Source organism: Alosa pseudoharengus, unplaced genomic scaffold, assembly GCF_046254945.1.
Source record: "Alosa pseudoharengus isolate Yale_2024_CS ecotype anadromous, Long Island Sound unplaced genomic scaffold, YU_APseudo_1.1 YU_APseudo_1.1_scf_4, whole genome shotgun sequence".
Lineage (NCBI taxonomy): Eukaryota > Metazoa > Chordata > Actinopteri > Clupeiformes > Clupeidae > Alosa > Alosa pseudoharengus.
Window position 1 is genome coordinate 41,685,538 of NW_027468774.1, and position 20,560 is coordinate 41,706,097.

Here is a 20,560-nt window from a genome sequence, read left to right on the forward strand (position 1 = left end):
AAGTTACAAATCTCGCTGGTCGGAGTTGTTTTTTCCCTTCCTGTTTCCCCCGCTGCCTGCAATTATGTGGGCAGTTCCCATCAGCCACCCAGACGATCTGACTCACAAGACTCTGACAATTAGGCCAGCCATTGACTGCACGGTGCTAGAACATGATGAAGCATTAGCTCCTGTGGTAGAGGTAGCTCCACGCACACACTCACTGACCCTACTTGTGGCAAGCCCTGCCACCACCAATGATGCTAAAGTAGCCACAGCTTATGCATGGAGTCCACAAATGGATTCCAGTCCACTGTGGCTGCGTGTTAGCTACCGCCAGTCAAACCATCTGATTTAAAACAGTAGTGGATTGGGAGGGAAGGGGTTGGAATAAAGAGAATGGCACAATTTGGGGCACATTAAAATGGACTTTTATTAGTTGATTCTAGCAGAAATGGAATGTAAAAAGCAGTGCGACAGTGATTGTGATTGTGGGCTGAACCGGAGGACAGAGTTGTGTAGAGGTGTAGAGTGGTGGAACACCTGAGTCCTGGAGCTCACGGGTGACAGCCCGGAGGGACAGGGAGGTCATGGAGATCTTGGATGAGTGCCTAAGTCCCCAATACATCAGTAACCTGAGGGGTGGGAGTAGGAAAGTCAGAGGGAGACTCAGACCACAGTCCAGAGACTACAAACGTAGGCCTCTATCATAATTTAAGATATAGTCATGAAGAAGCATACTATGTCAATAACCAATACATATGCTGTACACAGTCATAACAACATTCATACCAGAAATCCCAGCCAATGCAAGTAAACCTTACACACTGTCCTAATAAATAGCATTACATGTATATGAACAGAATGCAATCACACACACCTCACATTGAAAATGAGTAGTGTAACAATATTTAGGAATGTATGGTGTATGCCAAAAGAAATAGCACCAACAATCGTATGACTATGGAAGACATACAGTGCCGTTGGCTTAAGATGTCTTATTTCAATAGGACTGGAGGGTGTACTAGTGGAGCTGACCTCTAGGGGGAGTTGTGCGCTCTAGAGCTCTGTATGGGAACCAACGTCAGGGTTGACTGGCTCTGGCTCGTGGCACACGGCTGGGGTGGTGAACTCCATCTGGTACTCACAGCGACTGGGCTCAGAGGTGGAGATCACCACTGTCTCCTTCCCACAGATCAGCTTCACCTGAGACATACACACACACACACACACACACAAACACCACACACACACTTAATGAGTTGTGGCAAAATGCTGGCATATTAAATTAAATACATTATAATATCTTATGCTTTGCTTCAGTGGCTCCACCATGAAAACTTCAAACTTGGTAAATTAAAGCTTTTTTAGACATTCTCTCCCTCACACTTTGGTCCAGCACCTGGCTTCCTTACAACAGCAGAGTCAAATGACCATCAACAATGAAATTCGTTTTAGCCTGTTTAAAGGCACACTGTGCAGGTTTTTTAGCTTAATGATTTTGTTCGGCCTCTTTTTTTATCAAAGTTAATAAATTCCGAAAATAAATTCCTTCAGGGTCTGAATTTTGGTCTCATTTTCAGAGCACCCAAACACCAATTTGACTTGTCTTATGCAAATCTTTCTTTTTTATTTTCCACCCTGAATATGGGCAAAATGCACCATTGAGATCAATATGTTTTATATAGAGTTACCACAGTGCCACCTGTGGTTGTATAGAGTAACCTGTGGTAACTCTATACAAAACATATTGATCTCAATGGTGCATTTTGCCCATGTTCAGGGTTTTTGAGACTTAAGTGCGTGGGCCCTGGTTGAATTGACGTGGAACGACCCTAGAGGGTTCCCGGTTGAAACATTCAAAACCAACGCAGATACTTTGAAATAATGAATCAGACTTTAGAGTAATGCTCTAGAAAACGTTGACTATGTATATACACACACATATACATACATATACACACCGGTACATGTGGTCTTTCTATATGAGTGTTTGTAGTGAGTGACTCACAGTAGTGGAGCGGTTGGGCCCCTGCCAGCAGCCTGTTCCGTGTTCGTACTTCATCACCATGTACTTACTGTCCTCTGGACCGGCCCAGGAGCCCCACGACCTACAGGCAGAGGGAGCGAGGGAGGGAGAGACGACGAAAGATCAGAAACAGGATGCACTAAAGTCGTGAAGAATGAGTAGGACTTCATGCAAAACAAGCAAGTATGGATGCACCGATTCTGGGCCGATACCGATGTACGGACACACAAACACACACACACACACACACACACACACACACACACATCAACCCCCCCCCCCACCCACCATCCATCTACCTTTGAGCATAAGAAATTCCATTACTGACAAAATCCTTTTAGGAGTACATGACAAACTTGAACTTAAAAGGCAAATAGGAACTAGTTGAGTCTGCATAGACATTACAGACGTAGAGGTGATTGAGCTCTAGTCTTACCCAAGGTTGGTCTCAGATCCCCCGTATTTGGGTTTCTGTGAAACTCGGTTGAAGGGGCAGAGTCTGTAGATATATCTGAGAGAGAGAAGACAGCATATATATATATATATATATATATTGATTAGTCTTTCTTTCTTTTCTCCCTTATTGAATTGAGCTACCTCTTTTACCGCCAACATTGTTGTGTGGCAATAAAATATATTTTATCTTATCTTAAACCTCCAAGCAATGAACATGAGGGTGTGTGTGTGTATGGAGAAAACTTACTCGCTAGTGGTCAAATCGTAGCACTGACTGTAGAGGTAAGTGAACTCCCCAGAGGTACCAAAATCAAAGGACAGCTCCTTTTCGATGGACCTGTGAACACACACACACACACACACACACACACACTTCATGAATCTAGTGCCCTTGTACCTCAACTAATACTAACAACCACCAGGTGGGTCATGGGATCCATACAGATGACGATGCACGGCGTATCTGCACAGTGTGTTTTGGATGACCATTTCAAAGCTGAATGAAGAAGCGTTCAGTTTAATGAAGACATTTTGCCTTAGTGTACTTGCTTTACACAGAGAGAAAGGGCTGTGATTTTTGTGAAGAAAATGAAGCTAGAATAACCTTTAGAGGGGAGTGCTTTGGCACTTACTTGATTTGATCGTCCACTTCTCGTAGAGCCCTTTCGGCCTCATCAAAGTCGTCGCGGGTTTTCTGAGCAGCTGCACAACAGGGGAGAGAGCAAAGGCTGAGAGCTGACCTCAGAGAGACACACAAGGCATGCTAATGGCCATACCTACACACACAAACCCCAAACCCAGAGACACGCACACACACAAAGACCCAGAGACACGCACACACGCACAGACCCAGAGACACACACACACACAGACAGACCCAGAAAAGCGCACACACACACACACACACACACACACACACTATGAGCCAGCCATTATGGCACAGACAGATGACCTCAGTCTCTCTCACCATCGATGAGGGTTTGGGTCTCTGCGTCGTAGGGCGGCATGGCCTCCTCATCCTGCTCACTCTTCTCCGGGGTGTGCACAGAGGGTATGGGCTGCGAGAGAGGAAACACACACACACACAAAAAACACACGCACACACACAAACAAACACACACACGCACACACACACACACACACGCACGCACAAACACACACACGCACAAACACACACAAACACAAACACACACACACGCAGAAACACACACACACAAAGACACACACGCACAAACACACACACGCACAAACACACACACGCACAAACACACAAACACACACACAATTTACCTCGTCAGTTTATGTGTAATTTACATGCTGGAGAGATGCATTTATTTACATCACGTATCTACATAACTATGGCCTGTGAGGAAAGACCATGAACAGCAGATCACAAATGATATCACAAAAGAGAGGGAACCGTTGCTGCACCTTGTCACTATCCTCTTCAGGGTAATCATCATCCTCATCGTCATCTTCGTTCTCCTCGTCCTCGTCAACAGGCTCTTCGTCGTGGTACGGCTCATTGTCTGGGACAGGCGGACGGTTGTCCTCTACGGGGGGATCTACCGCAGCCGAGTCGGCCTGGGACTGAGATAGAGCCCGCAGAGGAGTGCGTCAGAGCAGGAGACTGGCCGCACACAACACACACACCCCAACACACTCCCACACAACACACACACCCCAACACACTCCCACACAACACACCCCCTACAACCCACACCAGCAGTAACAGTGGCAGAGGTGGTCAATTTCACCTCCATTATTTATTTATTTTTCAATTGTTTATTTATTAAGATTTTCTCAGTAACAGTTCACCTCCATTATTACAGCACAGGGTCCGTTTCCTACTAACACCTGTACTGCCAATGTGATCGACTCCTGTTTATTACTACTAACACCTGTACTGCCAATGTAATCGCCTCCTGACTCCTGTTTATTACTACTCACACCTGACTTGGAACCAGAGCATCTTGCAATGAAAATGAATTGTACTGACTGACGAGACAGAAGTATAACTGACTTTAACTACTCATGGAGAGGGAGTATGCAAAAACAATGCCTGGGATAAAGACGAGAGAGAGAGAGAGAGAGAGAGAGAGAGAGAGAGAGAGAGAGAGAGAGAGAGAGAGACAGAGAAAGAGAGAGACTTACCTCAGATATGTATTTGTCTTTTATGTTGTTCCATGCAGACTCAAATGATGAGGTGTCCACTTTGCCTGCCCCACCTAGTAGGCCCTGATGACACAAACCCACATCACAAACATATCACAAGAGCACTGACAAACTATAACCTCTGACTACAAATGCATGAGTGGGTCACTTATCCAGGCCCTAAAAAGATCACAAAGCAGAAGAGACAGAAAAAAGACAGACAGAAGAAAGAAAGAAAGAAAAAAGGAAAGAAAGAATACCTGTGCTTCAGCTTCTGTCAGAGCTCCATCAGAGTCTGGGTCGAGCTCAGTGTGGGACTGCAACTCTACTACAGACACACTACAACAAAGACACACACACACACACACACACACACACACACACACACACACACACACACACACACACACACACACACACACACACAAAACCGCATTAATCACTGGCCAAGACACACAAAGCAATCTGTCACACACACACTTACACACAGTTAGACTTACTAGCCATCTGCATCATCATCCAGTTCCAAAAATGCTTCCGCCATCTTGGTTTTGTCCTTCTCTGCACGAATGATAGCCTTTTGGTCTGGATTGAAGAGATGGCGATTTTCACAAGGTCAATTCCATTTCCATTATACTTCTTATTTAAGAGATCACAACAACTAAAGCTTAGCCTAACTCTCAACATCTATAACTACTAGATATGTATAATTTTATGTTTCTTTCCAGTGAAATATGCCTTGATCACATGGTATAATTTATATTTCATTTCAAATAATATCTTGTAACCACATAGATGAAACTTTACACCACTCACACAATAACATTAGGCAGACGCAAGACATCAAACGTGCTAAGCCTACAAAACACTGTGGCCCATTCGGTTAACTACAAGGCTGCACTTACCTTCCCAGGCCTTGAGGTGGCGCTCTTTGGCTTCCTTCTCAGGCTGCTCCGCCACTTCCTTCACTGTTCTCAACGCCTCCACTTTCTCCTCCATGGTCCTCCGGTTGGTCTGCATCTCTGTCATCTTGCCCTGTGCAGAGAAGAGCAGAGGACACATGTCAGCCTCCTATTTGCTGAGATACAGCCATCGGGCAGAGGATGAAACTGACATTCTTTCATGGATGGATCGATCTCACTCGGATTTCATGGATTTCACTTCACACTAATGACATTTTCTCTGTTATCTCTCTTGCTTTTATTTTGATACATTATAACACTTCACTAAAAAGATGACTAAAATGTTATCCCAAGAAATGTAATGGTATCTAAAGAACTCCTCTTAATAACAATAGTCCACAATGAGCTTGCATGATGACCAATATTTTGCACTAGATGCTCGTGGATGTTATATTTGTAGGTAATTGTAATTGTTATTAGCCTCTTGCTTTTGGTGTGTAGACATATCATAACATTGTTCAATTTTGAAAAAACTGCACACAACAGTTTGTACTGTTTCCGGGGCATTTGTCGAAAGGACAACAATATTCCAAGTAATGCATATCATTACACCAACAACACAATGTCAATGTCATGAACTTGTGCAATTCAGTGCCTAAGAAGTTTGATGTAATTGTATAAAAAATCTACTGTTTGAAAATGCACTTGAAAATGCATTTTATGTTTCCCATTCCAGTAAAATCAAGTGAGGGTATGTGGCAAAAATAAAACCCAACAGCATACCCTTACGGTCTGTTCATGCACACAGTGTCTACCCAGTGAGTGACCACACCCTCCCTCTGCTGGATGCAGGCACTTCCTCACCTGTTTCTCCTCACGCTGTTTCTTGGCCTCGTTGATTAGCTGTTGTTTGAGAAGGAAGCCCTCTTTGGCGATCTCGGCCTGCTTCTGGAGAGTCTCCCTCTCCTGACGGCCCAGCTCTCTACAGGCAAACAGCACAAACCCTTAGGCTTCACACATATGACGTTGAGTGCTTAGTGTGTGTGTGTGTTGGGGTGCTCAAACAGGCTTAGTGTTTAGAGTTCATTTGCAGTCAAACTGGTCTTTGGTCTTTGATCTCCTTGAGGGTTCCATGGGGGGCACCATGATGACCCAGAGTTTGAGGGCTGGTGCATCACCTAGGTTACCACAGTCACCCACCTCCCAGTCCTCCAAAAACGCTACAGGTGACTAGACAGCTGAGTCAGCTGGGCGCCAGAAGGCTTGACCAGGATTTGAACCCAGGCCATTGTGAGCTGGCAGCCTCTGGGCTAATGACGCAAGCCACTCAGCACCTCCCCACTACATTTACATTGCAAATCACTAGAGGAGTTGCATGACAGATCGTAATTACAGCTGAAGATCATGAGTCCGTCACACATCTGTATGTAATTGTAAATCCTACTCTACTCAAACTCTACTCCAGAGCTGTCATTGTTCATACTAGAAATAAAGCCTCTAGCTTAATACATCTAGGTATTTAAAATATTGTTTGAAGGTCCAGAACTCAAACAGCATATTTAATCAACTAAAGTTGAGTATCTATTCACTCAAATGTATTGAAATGGAAGCTTATCCTGTCTGCTTGCCTGTTTCTCTTCTGACCAAAATGTAGTGTTGCATACGTGGTGGTAGCTTTCTCTATGCCCAGGTAAAAAAGAATATTCCAACATCGCACAGATGACCTTGTAAGATTGTACAGTTTACCCTGTCTAAGAGCATCACATGCTACTTTATGTCCCACAAGGTGATCTTATCAACACAACGGTCCATGCTATGGCCTCACTTGGGGCCAGGAAGGAACCGAGGTGTGAGAACACTAACATTTGGGGAAACTGATATATCTGATAACCATCCCAGTCAAGGTGTTATCTACTCATTAACATTTAGAGTGTAAGAGGGACTTTTGAAACAGAATATATCCCAAGAGTTTGAGATACTCAATAGTTAGTTTTTACTCTTCAAGACTCATCAAGGGTCACTCTACAACATTGGTGCCCAGAAGTACGTCACATGTACTTCTGTGATTGCTTTTTATTGGAATAAAGATTGAAGCTGCATTAACCAAAGAAACATCCTTTTTTTCCCTTTGAACACCTTGTGTTTTTCTTACAACCTGAACACTGAGTCAACTAGCTCAAATCAAATAATCTAGTCAGAAACACTCACTCAGATGTAATGAATTAAAGCGCTTACTTGCAGGTGTTCTGACATGAGGCGCCACTGTTGTATTCGTCAGTTGTGTCACAGCAGTCTGTGGAAAAACACACATTTTAAGAAAGACTAAGGCAGAGGTTCCCAACCTTTTTTGGCCAGTGACCCTATTTTGATGTCACAAACGTAATCCCAATCATTCACATGTTGTGAGAGATAGCTCAACTCATCTCTAGTGTAACATCTAGAGGAGAGCGGTATTTTGATTTGCCCCAAATGGCCTGGTTGTTTTGCTACATTGTTTCGAACATTGATCTAGCATAATTCCGTCAATTAAACATCTCATGCGGGCTGTCTAAGTTTACTTAGCTATATTGTAATGAATGATCCATTACCTTGGATATCATGGGGGAATTTTTGTTTGTTTGTTTGATTTATGTATATTTTTATGTAATGTACTATTCAATTGTGAGAGACCCAGTATCTCAGCCAACCCCATTTGAATTTCAGGCGACCCCACATAAGGTCCTGACCCCAAGGTTGGGAAACGATGGATTAAGGTGACATACATATATGCATTTGCATCAGGTGAATACATAAATGTATCAAATAAACAGTCAAAACAAACAGGGTTTTTCATGGGGACAAGTATAAAAACCTTATTTTATCTACACTTCAATATTTCATGCGTGTCAGGATCAGAGTTTGGGACAAGTGCAACAACATCTCCTTACCACATATGCCATCATTAATACGAGATGATGGGATAAAAGTGGGTTTGTATCCTGCATTGGTGCAATGAAAACTACCATTGGGACAGGCAGCCGTGCCTATGGGAACAAACACACATATTTATTGAATTGAATTGATATTGAATCAGTGATAGTGGGCTCATGGTGTAAGCCTATGGTATGAAATATATTCTTCTGTTCTGTGCATTCCTATTTGTGTGCCACATACCTGGTTCATCCGATCCATCCTTGCAGTCACAGTAGTCGTCATTTACACGGTCGAATGGAATGGTTCGAGACCCATCCAGACAGGTGAATGGCTTGTTCTCCTCATAGAACTGCCGCTCTGTTAGAGGTAAGACCAAGACAGAAAAATACATGGAGGATACATGGGTGAACGTTGCTAGGTATTTATTTCGCTTGGTATTCTATAAATTCAACAGGAGGTCCAGTGAGTCACCATTAACTTACTAGACAGAGGAACTCCACGAGGCCGCTGAACTTCAACAGCATTAGCAAAGCTAACACAGAGACTTATGGCCAACAGTAGATACGCACAGAACATGATGCAGAGGGGATGCGAGACAAGACACTTAGGTTATTCACACCTAAAATGAAAAAATATTGATGTCAGGACGAACATCGAGCTGGCAATCATATCAGGAATTGTAATCATGAATAGCTGAGGGTAGCTCACAACAACAGTTTGCTAAATTGCATATTCCCATCAACCCTACGTTTTCTACGCTAGGTTTTAAAACGTTTTATGACTGTTTCAGGCCCCTAAACTAAAGGAAACTTCTAAACGGAAGTTTGAGTATTGCCTTATTTAATGCAGCGATCAACCAATGCTAGTTAACGTTACTTCAGCGATATAAGAAAGGTCTTTTTTAGCTTTCTGGCTAAAGCCATATCAGACAGCAAGGTTAACTTAGACCTGTTTACTGTCTAGCACTATGGGTTAAACAACCACGAGCTAACGCATGCTAATTCGAACAATCTCTTTATTAAACGAGATGGCATCAATGTGATTCCACAGTCGGGTTAACTTTCTGAAAAACATTTATCTCACCGTTTGTAGTAGTACGTTTGCGTATCTTACAATATAGCCCACAAAACCGTGCATTCAAGGAAACTGACATATAATTTAACCAGTTCTAGTAAATCAGCTAATTCTTCATTTACCTACTTCCGTAGCCGTTGCAGGGGAGGCGTCCAGCGTTTACAGACGCATAGTGTTGTTCTGATTTGATTGGTTTACAGCGAGGCCATTTTCTTCAATGCCTTGTGGGAAATGGTGGCTGGCACACCTGTTGGAAAATAATGAACACTAGGTAGACACTAGACTCTCTTGCACTAGACACCAGACCCCGTAATTTTGATCAATCGGTAACATTCAAGGAGAATAAGTCTCATAGTATTTTTTGACATACCACCCTAGAATGAGAAAATATGCGATAGCACTGCATTTGGGTTAGCTTTTTGTGTTTTTATCAGCCTGTTTATGTCCATTGTATGTCTACGGAGGGATGTCTTACAGGTGAATAGGCTAATAGCCCCACAGAACTTCCACAGCTGATCTACATTAAGTCAATAATTTCTTGTATTGCTTTTATCTGAAATTGTATGTATAGGACTAAATATGTAAATGAGCCATTTTCTACTGAAATGCAATACTTTGCATACATTTTAAGTAGGCCTAGGCTACAGAAACCTTAAGTCAGGTTAAAAAAAATATCTTTTTATTTTGGACAGCCATTAAAAAACATCTTTTCACAAACACATTTTCTCAAATCTCAACCAGAAATCTCTACTTCAATTACAAACACTAACGTTTCCAGTTATTCCGTTTCAGTTATTACTCCTATATATCGATTTCTATGCAACTTCACGAAAACATGCGTGCGCAACTAAGAGGCAGAAAGCAGCATAGAACAGTATAGAGCAATGTTCTCCATTAAAAGAATAAAATGAGTTTTTGTGCTGAAAACTGCACCAATTCGAAATCACGAAGGTTAGAGAATGTTAGGGGTGATATCAGGTAAAATGTAAGCCTGTTTGAGTTGTGATTCACTCGGATCTTTCACCCGTATCTTTAAATTAACCCATGAGTCGCGAGTCTCTAGTATCATTAACTCGGATCAGTTGAGTCCTACTACAATTCAATCTAAAACGATAAACAGCGCCACACACAAACCTCTTGCAACATTAGCTAGCCTCCTAGCCCTAGCCATTGTAGCTGCCAAAAATGTAACAATTTCGTAGGCAACCACAACTCCACAAATCAACTCAAGCGACTGAGTGAGCAGGCAGTCCGAGATAACTGGTTAACTTCCCGCAGAGCCGGAAACATTGCAGACTCACAGACCATGGGACTCAGATTGGAGCGGCTGAGTAGCAATCCGGGTTAGTCGGATCAGCCGGCCGGTTAGGCTACGTTGAGTACGAGTCAGTCGAATCAGCCGGCTACGTTGTCATGAGTGGATCTGCAAGAGCGAGTAGCTCCTCCTCGAGGTGAAAAGCAATTCCACAACAAAAGCCATTTCTTTCACTTCTGAAATAACACTCAATGTTCTGCATGTAGCCTAGACATAATTAGATTTGGTGTATAGATGTAGCATATTAAAATGCAATTAGGTCGTGCAGACAGTCCGAACTGCACGCTCATGGAGCTGCTTGAGTAGCCTATCTACCCGGGTCAGTCGAGTCAGCCGGGCGGGCCGGTTAGGTTGTTATGAGTGCGAGTCAGCCGAATCAGCCGGCTACGTTGTCATGAGTGGATCTTTAGAGTAACTCCTCGTCAAGGTGAAAAACAAATCCACAACAAAAGCCATGATTTCACTTCTGAAATAACATATGTTCTGCACGCATAGCCTACTTTAAAATGCAATTAGGTCGCGAAGACAGTCCGAAACATTGCAAGCTCTGGAGAGTAGCCAGTCGGATCAGCCAAGCGGGCCGGTTACGTTGTTGTTATGAGTGCGAGTCAGCCGAATCAGCCGGCTACGTTGTCATGAGTGGATCTTTAGAGGAGCGAGTAACTCCTCGTCAAGGTTAAAAGAAAATCCACAACAAAAGCCATGCTTTCACTTCTGAAATAACATATATTCTGCACGCATAGCCTACTTTAAAATGCAATTAGGTCGCGAAGACAGTCTGAAACATTGCAAGCTCTGTATGGAGAGTAGGCTAGTCGGATCAGCCAAGCGGGCCGGTTACGTTGTTGTTATGAGTGCGAGTCAGCCGAATCAGCCGGCTACGTTGTCATGAGTGGATCTTTAGAGGAGCGAGTACTCCTCGTCAAGGTTAAAAGAAAATCCACAACAAAAGCTATGCTTTCACTTCTGAAATAACATATATTCTGCACGTATAGCCTTCTTTAAAATGCAATTAGGTCGCGAAGAGAGTCCGAAACATTGCAAGCTCTGTATGGAGTTGCTTGAGTAGGCTAGCCTACCTGGGTCATTTGGATCAGTCGGGCGGACCGGTTACATTATGTTGTTATGAGTGCGAGTCAGTCGAATCAGCCGGCTACATTGTCATGAGTGGATCTGTAGACAGCAAGTAGCCTAGTTTCTATTCGTGTCAAGGTGATAATAATAATAGGCCTAATGAGAATAGTAGTGTAGTAGTAATAATAATAATAATAACAATAATAATAATTTATTCACTGCAGGGCATTTCTACTTCTATGTCTACATTGAAAGTCAATTGCAAAGGCTAGGTTAAGACAATAAATAAACAGTCTGGCTCAAACTGCTTTCTTTCCCGTGAGTGGGTGGAGGTTTTGATGCTATTATATTAGGCTATTTTATATTATATTATATTATATTATATTAGGCTACCTAACATGATATATATATATATATATATATATAGCTATGATTAATAGGCTAATAATATTAGTTGCCTAGTAATACCTATTAGAATAGATTCCTAGTAGCCTACTATTAGTATAGTAGTGGTAATAAACATTGTAGCAGAGTAGCATTAGACCTAGGCAAATTTTCTATTGTTAACAAAACAACAACAAATAATTAATTATTATATAGGCTACCCTCTCTGTCAATAAGATCAAAGTTTCTGAACATGAGCACCAAAAAGATGAACAATGTGTGGATGCACTTTGACCAGGAGAGCAAAACTCTTAGGCTAAATGCAAGTACTGCAAAAACCTGGTTTCAAATCATGGAGGATCCACATCCAACATGAGAAGGCACTTAACGAAATGAAGCACCCCACTGCACTGCTTGAACGTAGGACTGAATTTTTTTGCAATTTAGCAATACTGACTCAAGTGACTCAAGTGACTCGTTCAACCCGGATCAGTTTAGTGAGTGACTCAGAATAACCCGGATCCTTAAAAGGAATCGAGTTTGACAGGCCTAGTAAAATGGGCCATCAGCTAAAATGGGCCATTTAAGGTTTGGGAGTCCCAGCCCCTTTTGGAATTTAGAGCCAATGACTGCAAAGGATTTCAGACTGTTGTCATAACTGTGCTTGACAAGTAACAGGTGATTTGATTGGGTTATGGTTGCTATGGTGGGCGGGGCAATAGTTCAAATCAAGACTGCACCAGAAAGCTGCATGGTAAGTAGCCTGGCATATCAAATCTAACTAAACTATTATAAGGATGATAAATCTATAAAAAACAAACATGCACATAAAAAAAACTGTGCATAATATCTGTCTTGATGGCATCCACCAGAAATAATGCTGTTAGTTTGGTATATGAACTTATTTTTTGTAAAAGTGATGTTTTTCTTAGCGGCCCAATTTACCTTAACCCACTGAGGTAAAATGGGCCACATGGTTTCAGCTAAAATGGGCCATCCTCTGTGTCACTCACAAACACACATACACATGTGTGTGAGGGTGTGTGTGTGTGTGTGTGTGTGCACATACGCATTCACCCACACACTCGCACACCAACCAACGCGCACACATGCACGGACACAAACACACGTACGCCCCCCCCCCCAGTAATAATGGTGGTTGATATTTTATTTACAGTGAGTATAGCAAATGCGAATGAAGTGAGAGGAGAGGAGAGAGGGAGAAGGAAAGAGAGAGGAAATGAGAGGAGGAAGGATGAGAGAGGAGACAAGCAGAGAGGAGAATAATGATATCAATGTTTTAATTTTTAATATATCAGTTACCAGTTTTGTATGAATTTTTGTAATTTGCGCATTTCGTTCAAAATGTGTTGTTCACACACACACACAAACACTGATCTGTCACTGATCTATTCACTGATCTGTGCTGTTCCAAAATGGTCTTTTTTAATTGCAATATGTGAGTTTGCACCCAAAATGTGTTTTTTTTAATGGCACATATAAATATTGTGTTTTGAAATTAAAATTGATGATAAATTACCATTCCCTTTGCATTTTGACTGGCCGAATGCTTATCTGAAACAGCTGGCCCATTTTACCTTAGATGCTGGCCCATTTTACCTGAAACTGCTTATGCAAAAAAAGTTGGCACAGTTGATGTTTCAAGAACTGTAGGGCCTAAATAATTATATTTTATGACATAATTTCAACACAAAATGATCAAAAACAGTCATTAGTAATTATAAAAACACTTGGAAAAGGCATATATAGTATTATATTATTTTCCCAACTGATTTACCAAAAAGTGGCCCAATTTAGCTGATATCATATGAGGAATTGCATTTCACTCTAATATGTCACCAAAATGAAAAAGAAAAAGAAGAATTTGAACCTGACTTTGATCTAGTGTTAAGATTTCTGTACTTGAAATGTATGCAAATTAGCTCATTAGACTAGAAAATGACTCATTTGCATATTCACACATCATATTTCAGAAAACTTCCAATTGGGCCTACAAAAAAAATATCCCCAAGCATAGGCCTAGCCTCTCTCTCTCTCTCACTCACACACACACGCACAACCTGCTGCTTTGCACTGTTCAGGATACCAAATTGAACCACATTTATTTCAATTAGCCCATTTAATAGCCTATTTTAGAAAGAACCCTTGTTTAAAGATGATAACAGAGCTGCCTTAAACCTTACACAAGGTAGGCCTAAGTTCAATAGTTGCAGGCTATTTTACATCATGTAAGAATGACAATTTAAATTGCTATTATAAACTGTCTTGAGATTTAGTCACACTGTAAATATGTGCATCAGCCCTATTGCCAAAAAAACAAAACAGGAAATGACATATCCTACTTGCTATCCAGTTCCATGAAGAAAAACTGTGCCCTCATGTGTTTCAAAAACAAATGTTCAGAAACCATTATTGGCACAATTGTTGCCCCATGGAAAAAGCAGCCATCATTCCGAAAACCAGCTAACATGCAAAATGCAAAATTGGCTTGACAGATAGGTCCTGATAATTATCTAGCAAGTTGCTTCATTAAACTGTGAGAAAGCTAATATTGTCTCATGTCATGTCCTACTCCTTCATTAAACAATCATGCATCACAAACATTTTGTTGTCCTCATTCAAAAGTAATCTGTAGCTCTCAAAAATGTACAAATAACGGCAATATAATACACTTTGTGTGAGCTTTTTTATTCAAAAAATCCTCCTTTATTTGTAGGTTTGACACACTTTACAGTACTGAACAGTAAAATAAAAGAAAAATATACTGATGTGTATATATATATATATATATATATATATATATATATATATATATATATATATATATATATATATATATATATATATATATATATATATAGCAGTTTGCTTATTAAATGCATTTTATTCACAAAATGACACCTCAGTTCTCTCAAAAGAAAACCTCTCATAAAAATAATATAATATAAAATAACTTGAACACATTTACACATTACAGCAATATTTTTTTACAAATATTACAATCATTTTATGGTCTTTTCCATTTTTATTATTTTCATAATGTGTGAACAAGAAACACATCGGTTTAAGCCCAGAGAATTGTTCTAAAAAGGAATAAAGTGTAAAGAAAATCTAACCCAACAAAAAAGGGGGAAAACACACCTTGAATCCCTCCTATTTATGCGTACTCTAATCTGTCTTGAAACACAATCTTACGGGAGACATCACAATCATACATTTCTTCCCCACATCAAAGTAGTCATCTATTCCTCCCAGAGTAAGGGTGCAATGTACAGATTTGAAACCAGGCTCTGTGGTTCCTGCTAACACGCTCAGTTTCTCCCTTGTGCAATAGTGATGCTTACACACACACACACACACATACACGCTCTCTCTCTTATATATGCACATGCACGCATGGACGAATGCACTCACACAAACCCCAATCAAACTTTCCCCACAAAGTCTACCGCACGACCAATTAAAAATTAAAGTGCGCATACAGAAATATTTGTTATTTAAACAATTTAGACCATCTCAATTCATACAATTCAAATATATAGTACATAAATAAAGATAGCAAGAACTTCAGTAGAGTACTAGGAGAGAGAGAGAGAGAGAGAAAGAGAGATAGAGAGAGTGAGGATGAGGAGGATGATTTTGTAATTTGGAACTACATCTCAGTACAACTAAAATGAGGCTGATTGGTTCCTCAGGAGATTTCAAATTTACAATCCAACATTACAATATATACAAAACAAGCAGTGATAATGCTAATATTTATATTATACTGTATGTTGTTATAATTATTCAATTTCAAAACCATCAACCAGAATCATACAAAAATAAAAACTGTACACAAACTGTTCAAAGAAAACACTTGTGGTATTTAGTGTGTTTATATTCAAAAAAGAATGGCAGCAAGTTAATTAATTGAATAATTTCTTATTAAGAAACGATTGCTACAGTATCGTGTTAAAATGGCAAATAGCATATTTCTTTGCTTTTAAGAGCACACAACAAGAACAAAAAGCCACACGACAAAGAAACCGTCTCTAAGGTATGACACGCATATGACAATGTCCCTTATCGACACAAGCAGTGACCTCTAGCGCTCGTGTAACAGCACAGTTGCCATTGAGACCCTCTGATTTTAAACAGCACCTCAAACTGATGGCTTCCTGGCACTTCTGTTCCTCATTTCAAAGTCAGATCTCATGTTTCTCATGCCAAATGATGTGGGACTCTTTGTGTCTTAGATTGCTTTGAAGACGTGCAAGCTTTGTCCACACTGAGACGTCCAGTCACGGTGAAGGTAAGACACCTCCCAACGCACACGTGCCTCTCGCCCATTTCTTTAAGTGCTTTCTCACAGTTTTTATCAACGGGTATGCTCGCACAAGACAAAACAGCTAGAACCCTGGGCCTCAAACATCCAATTGCACATCAACAGTTATTCTAATTCCATTGTCAGTCCACAAGTTTAAGAGATTTTTAGGCAACACTATTCAACTCAACACAGGCCATTTATGCAGATTTTACCTCAGCTACGTCACTGTACCAGAGAGATCAAACTCCAACCACATCTGCAAACACTTCCATATGCAATGTAAACAGACACTTATAGACAGTGAGGCATACAGACGTGACCTACAGTAAGTATACTGGGATAGAGTATCTTAGAAATCTACATAGTGGCAGGCAGGAACCCTGCTATTGACATTAAGGCAAAATAAGCATCGAACGGAACAATGGTGGTGAGTGGCTTCCCTATATATCCCTCATAACTTATTCAAATTGTCTCTATACTCAGTCAGCTCTCTCTCTCTTTCTCTATTTCTCTCTTTTGTTGTCTTTCGCTGACCATATGGAAAGCTCCTCTGCTTGATCTGGCTTCCAACCAGTCCGTTTGGCAAGACATGACTGAGAATGTTTGGGCAAGACCGAGCGTTACATACAGTAAGTGATGGGTGGGTTGTGGGTGAGAGGCGGGGTGCGAAACTGTGCTGCTCTTGACATTACTCTGTTGCTTCCGCATTATTTGGCAGGACTACAATATTGTAAGTAGAATTTAGGCGAAACATATGTTAAAAAGCATCACATGGCTTATCCTCAGAAAGTGACTATCATTTTTTATATGACACACACACACACACACAACAAAATTAAATTCTCCTTGATGGTAATGAGGAACACAAAAGCAGTAAAAGGAAGACTTACAACATTCAAAAAATGCCAATGTCGATGTTTGACAAACAAAAATCTGAGATCAGTTAATATTGTATTATTATTATTTTCTTCCTTTAAAGCAAGTGACAATCAAAAAATGAAGACAAAAGCTGACACTCCTGTCCCACGATGCATTGCTTCGTGACAGCTCCAGTTTGGGGAGCTGCTGGTTCAGAAAGGCACGCAGCCATCTTGCTCCGGTAGCACTCCTGGTAAAGGGTAGACAGGAAGGGAATGGCAGTCCAGTCTCTGAGACCGAGATCCCCCCTGACGACAACGGCGACAACAACAACAACATCCTGTCCTCGTCGCCTTGCGCGACCTGCTAGCTCGCTCACAGGAACCAGCGTCCTGACGGATTCTTTCCGACAGAAATGGAAAAATAAGTCCCTCAGGGTCGTTTATCATAGGTAGTTCTGAGGAGGACAGAGTTCTACTGTAAAATGTTCACAAACACAGACTTGATACTCACCATTTAGTTATTCCATATAGAGATGGCTTATTCCAGAAAGATACACCTTCAGTCTAAATCCCCATCACAGCACATCACACACACATACATATATGCGTGCATATATTCTTATGCATGTTGTGATATTTGATATTTATCTTACTAGGTGTCTGCCTGTGTGTGTGTGTGTGTGTGTGTGTGTGTGTGTGTGTGTGTGTGTGTGTGTGTGATGGATCCAGGGTGCTACACTATCTCCAATAGCCCTACAACAAATGGCTCCCTTAGTTCCTCTCTCTCCACTCTAAATCTCAAACCCATATTTGACAACACTCCCAGTTTTCCCCTTCAGTTCTACAGTGGCTGTGTTATTTACGCATCAATCTGTATTGTTTGTGTTCCCTTTTTCAAAAAATAACATTGAATGTCTTATTGAGTTGTTACGTAAGTCCTACTTGTCTCTGGCTCGGCCACACATTGCCAGCAGGTGCCTCAGGAATGGGGGGGGGGGTGGGGGGTACTGAACAAGAATATTCCCATAGGATGTCCGATATCCCACAATCCCCGGCGGCGGCGCGCTGGGGACTGGGCGGAACTCATGTGTCGTCGGCGGGCGAGGACGACTCTTCTGCCGCCTCGTCATCCTCGGGCGGCTCCACGGGGCTGCCCTCATCCTCCTCCACCACCACCGACTGGACCTGCAGCCGTCGCCGGCCAGGCTGGCCGACGCGCTCCCCCCGTGCACCCTCCTCTTCCTCCTCCTCTTCCTCACCCTCCTCCATCTTCTCCTCCTCCTCCACACCCTTTCTCCCTCCTTTCTCCTCTCCTTCCTCCTCCTCCTCTTCCTCCCTGTAGCAGCAGGCCTCTCTGCGGTCCACGTGGTTCTGGCTGGGCTCGTCTCCCTGCTCCGCCTCCTGCTCACCTGCCTCCATCCCACCTCCACCGCCGCCCTCGCTGGACTCCTCCAGCGTCAGCTCGAACTGGAACTTGTCCACGCAGGCGTCCAGCTGGTTATGCGGGTGGTCGGCCGGCGGTGACGGGCTCTGGGGGATGGTGCTCTGGTACCAGTCCCTGTTGTCCTCCAGTGTGTCCAACATGTCCTGGGCATCTGGGTGCACCAGGTCACCCCACGTCTCCCACAGGGGGTGGACGATGTAGTCGATGAAGCCCACCTGCAGAGATTAGATATGTTACAAATAACATTGGGAGTGTGTGTGTGTGTGTGTGTGTGTGTGTGTGTGTGAGAGAGAATGCGCATCTATGAGGACATCTAAGTGTTAATGTGTGTCTGTGTGAAAGTTTCTGTGATTCTGTGTGTGTGTGTGTATGTGTGTGTGTGTGTGTGTGTGTGAGTGTACCTGACTCTTCTCCACTGAGGCGGTGTGTTTGTCACACATTGGGCTGATCTCCATGCCCCTCTCTCGCTCCTTGTCCCCCTGCCTGAAGAACTCCTCCATGATGCGCTCTGTCCACTGGCGGTACACAGCCAGAGGCTTGGTGGGGTTACTCAGGTCAGCGCAGTGCACCATGTTCCTCAACACCTAAGAATGTACACACATTAAGACAAACAGACCACACACATACATACACACACGTTGACCTTGATATTCTGTATGAGAAATTACTCAGGTAATTTTGTAAACAACAGCTAACTTCAGTTACTTTTGTTGTCAAAAAATTACAAATGCTTGAAATGATCAAGGAAACATGTAATGTGAAAAGCAGCATGAAGTATAAAGAGTGTTTCCTTGTAGGGTATTTCCACAATATTTACTCTTCTTTTTTTCCTGTTTTAGCCCAGGTGTATTTGTTTATATATTTCAAATTTCAAAGCATTTCAAATGATTTCATTTGTTTATATTTCACATCAAAGGGTGCCTTAGATGCCTGTGCCTACCTGGATGCGATCAGTGTAGTGGTCCAGCAGCAGCACTCCAGAGCTTGTCACTTTCTTTGTCTCCACCATCGTCTTCAAGTCGGCCAACAAGCTCATGTGTTTGGACATGTCCGTCGCCAACACCTTCACAAAAAAAGATAACGTAACGTTACCTCAGACGACCGTTCCCTCACATTAGGCAGCTTATACTAGTAACAACAACTGTTGGTAAGCAAAGTCTTATGCTAGTGTTTAATACATGGGAGAAATGAGAGGGGTTCCTGTAGCTGAATCAGTAGAGCAAGGTGTGAACAACACCAAGGTCACAGGGTCAGTAACCAGGAAATCCACACATACTGATGGTGGACAATGTACAGTATAGCTCTTTTGGATATTGGACATATTTGGACATTGATTTGGACACTGTACTATCTGGAAGAAGGGTAAAAAATGCCCTTAATAATAGTAATATCTGGGTGTAATACAATGTTCGAGGGTGTTGAGGGTCTCACCATGTCAATGACAAGCTTGCGGAGGCTCTGCCGTTGCCTCTTGCTCAGACTCTGGAAGATGTCGCAGTTCTCCTCGTGTAGGAGCTTGAAGCCCACGGCCAGGTGATGGTTCTCCAGGACTGACTCATCGTTGTACATCAGCGCCAGCTCTGAGTCTGGAACAGAGCGGAACCAGGTCAGAAACGCAGAACTAATGTTAACATGTGTGGGTCTCA

At 42.2% G+C, this 20,560-nt stretch overlaps 2 protein-coding genes across 7 annotated transcripts in view; both read right to left on the bottom strand.

Moving 5' to 3' along the window:
* Positions 1–393: 393 nt before the first annotated feature.
* Positions 394–9,722, bottom strand: prkcsh (PRKCSH beta subunit of glucosidase II). 3 transcript variants are annotated; one of them, XM_076266357.1, is made up of 18 exons: positions 9,630–9,722; positions 8,916–9,052; positions 8,674–8,790; positions 8,448–8,543; positions 7,756–7,813; positions 6,385–6,502; positions 5,524–5,653; positions 5,119–5,203; positions 4,879–4,957; positions 4,619–4,702; positions 3,896–4,054; positions 3,432–3,522; positions 3,097–3,166; positions 2,712–2,801; positions 2,445–2,519; positions 1,991–2,090; positions 1,018–1,185; positions 394–614 (listed from the first exon to the last, which is right to left on the bottom strand). In XM_076266357.1, exons 2-17 carry the CDS (start codon positions 9,007–9,009, stop codon positions 1,039–1,041), a joined length of 1,593 nt encoding a protein of 530 aa, XP_076122472.1. In that variant the 5' UTR covers positions 9,010–9,052; positions 9,630–9,722; the 3' UTR covers positions 394–614; positions 1,018–1,038. The 3 variants fall into 3 exon arrangements, with proteins under 3 accessions (XP_076122472.1, XP_076122473.1, XP_076122471.1); XM_076266358.1 differs by having other exon boundaries at positions 9,634–9,660; XM_076266356.1 differs by having other exon boundaries at positions 9,517–9,638.
* Positions 9,723–15,142: 5,420 nt separating this feature from the next.
* pde4a (phosphodiesterase 4A, cAMP-specific) overlaps positions 15,143–20,560 on the bottom strand; it is a 54,863-nt gene continuing 49,445 nt past the window's right edge. For all 4 annotated transcript variants that reach the window (XM_076266359.1, XM_076266361.1, XM_076266360.1 and 1 more), the window contains 4 exons: positions 20,346–20,500; positions 19,855–19,977; positions 19,316–19,498; positions 15,143–19,129 (listed from right to left, as the gene is read on the bottom strand). In XM_076266359.1, the coding sequence (XP_076122474.1) occupies positions 18,554–19,129; positions 19,316–19,498; positions 19,855–19,977; positions 20,346–20,500 (1,037 nt within the window). In that variant the 3' untranslated portion in view covers positions 15,143–18,553. The remainder of the gene's footprint in view (positions 19,130–19,315; positions 19,499–19,854; positions 19,978–20,345; positions 20,501–20,560) is intronic.

Excerpts from the sequence above, each read along its gene's own strand:
- prkcsh (XM_076266357.1), bottom strand. The coding sequence starts at position 9,009 with ATGTTCTGTGCGTATCTACTGTTGGCCATAAGTCTCTGTGTTAGCTTT. Across the intron at positions 6,503-7,755 it reads TCATGTCAGAACACCTGCAA|AGAGCTGGGCCGTCAGGAGA; the intron begins GTAAGCGCTTTA and ends GTTTGCCTGTAG. Across the intron at positions 4,055-4,618 it reads AAGACAAATACATATCTGAG|TCCCAGGCCGACTCGGCTGC; the intron begins GTAAGTCTCTCT and ends GCTCTATCTCAG.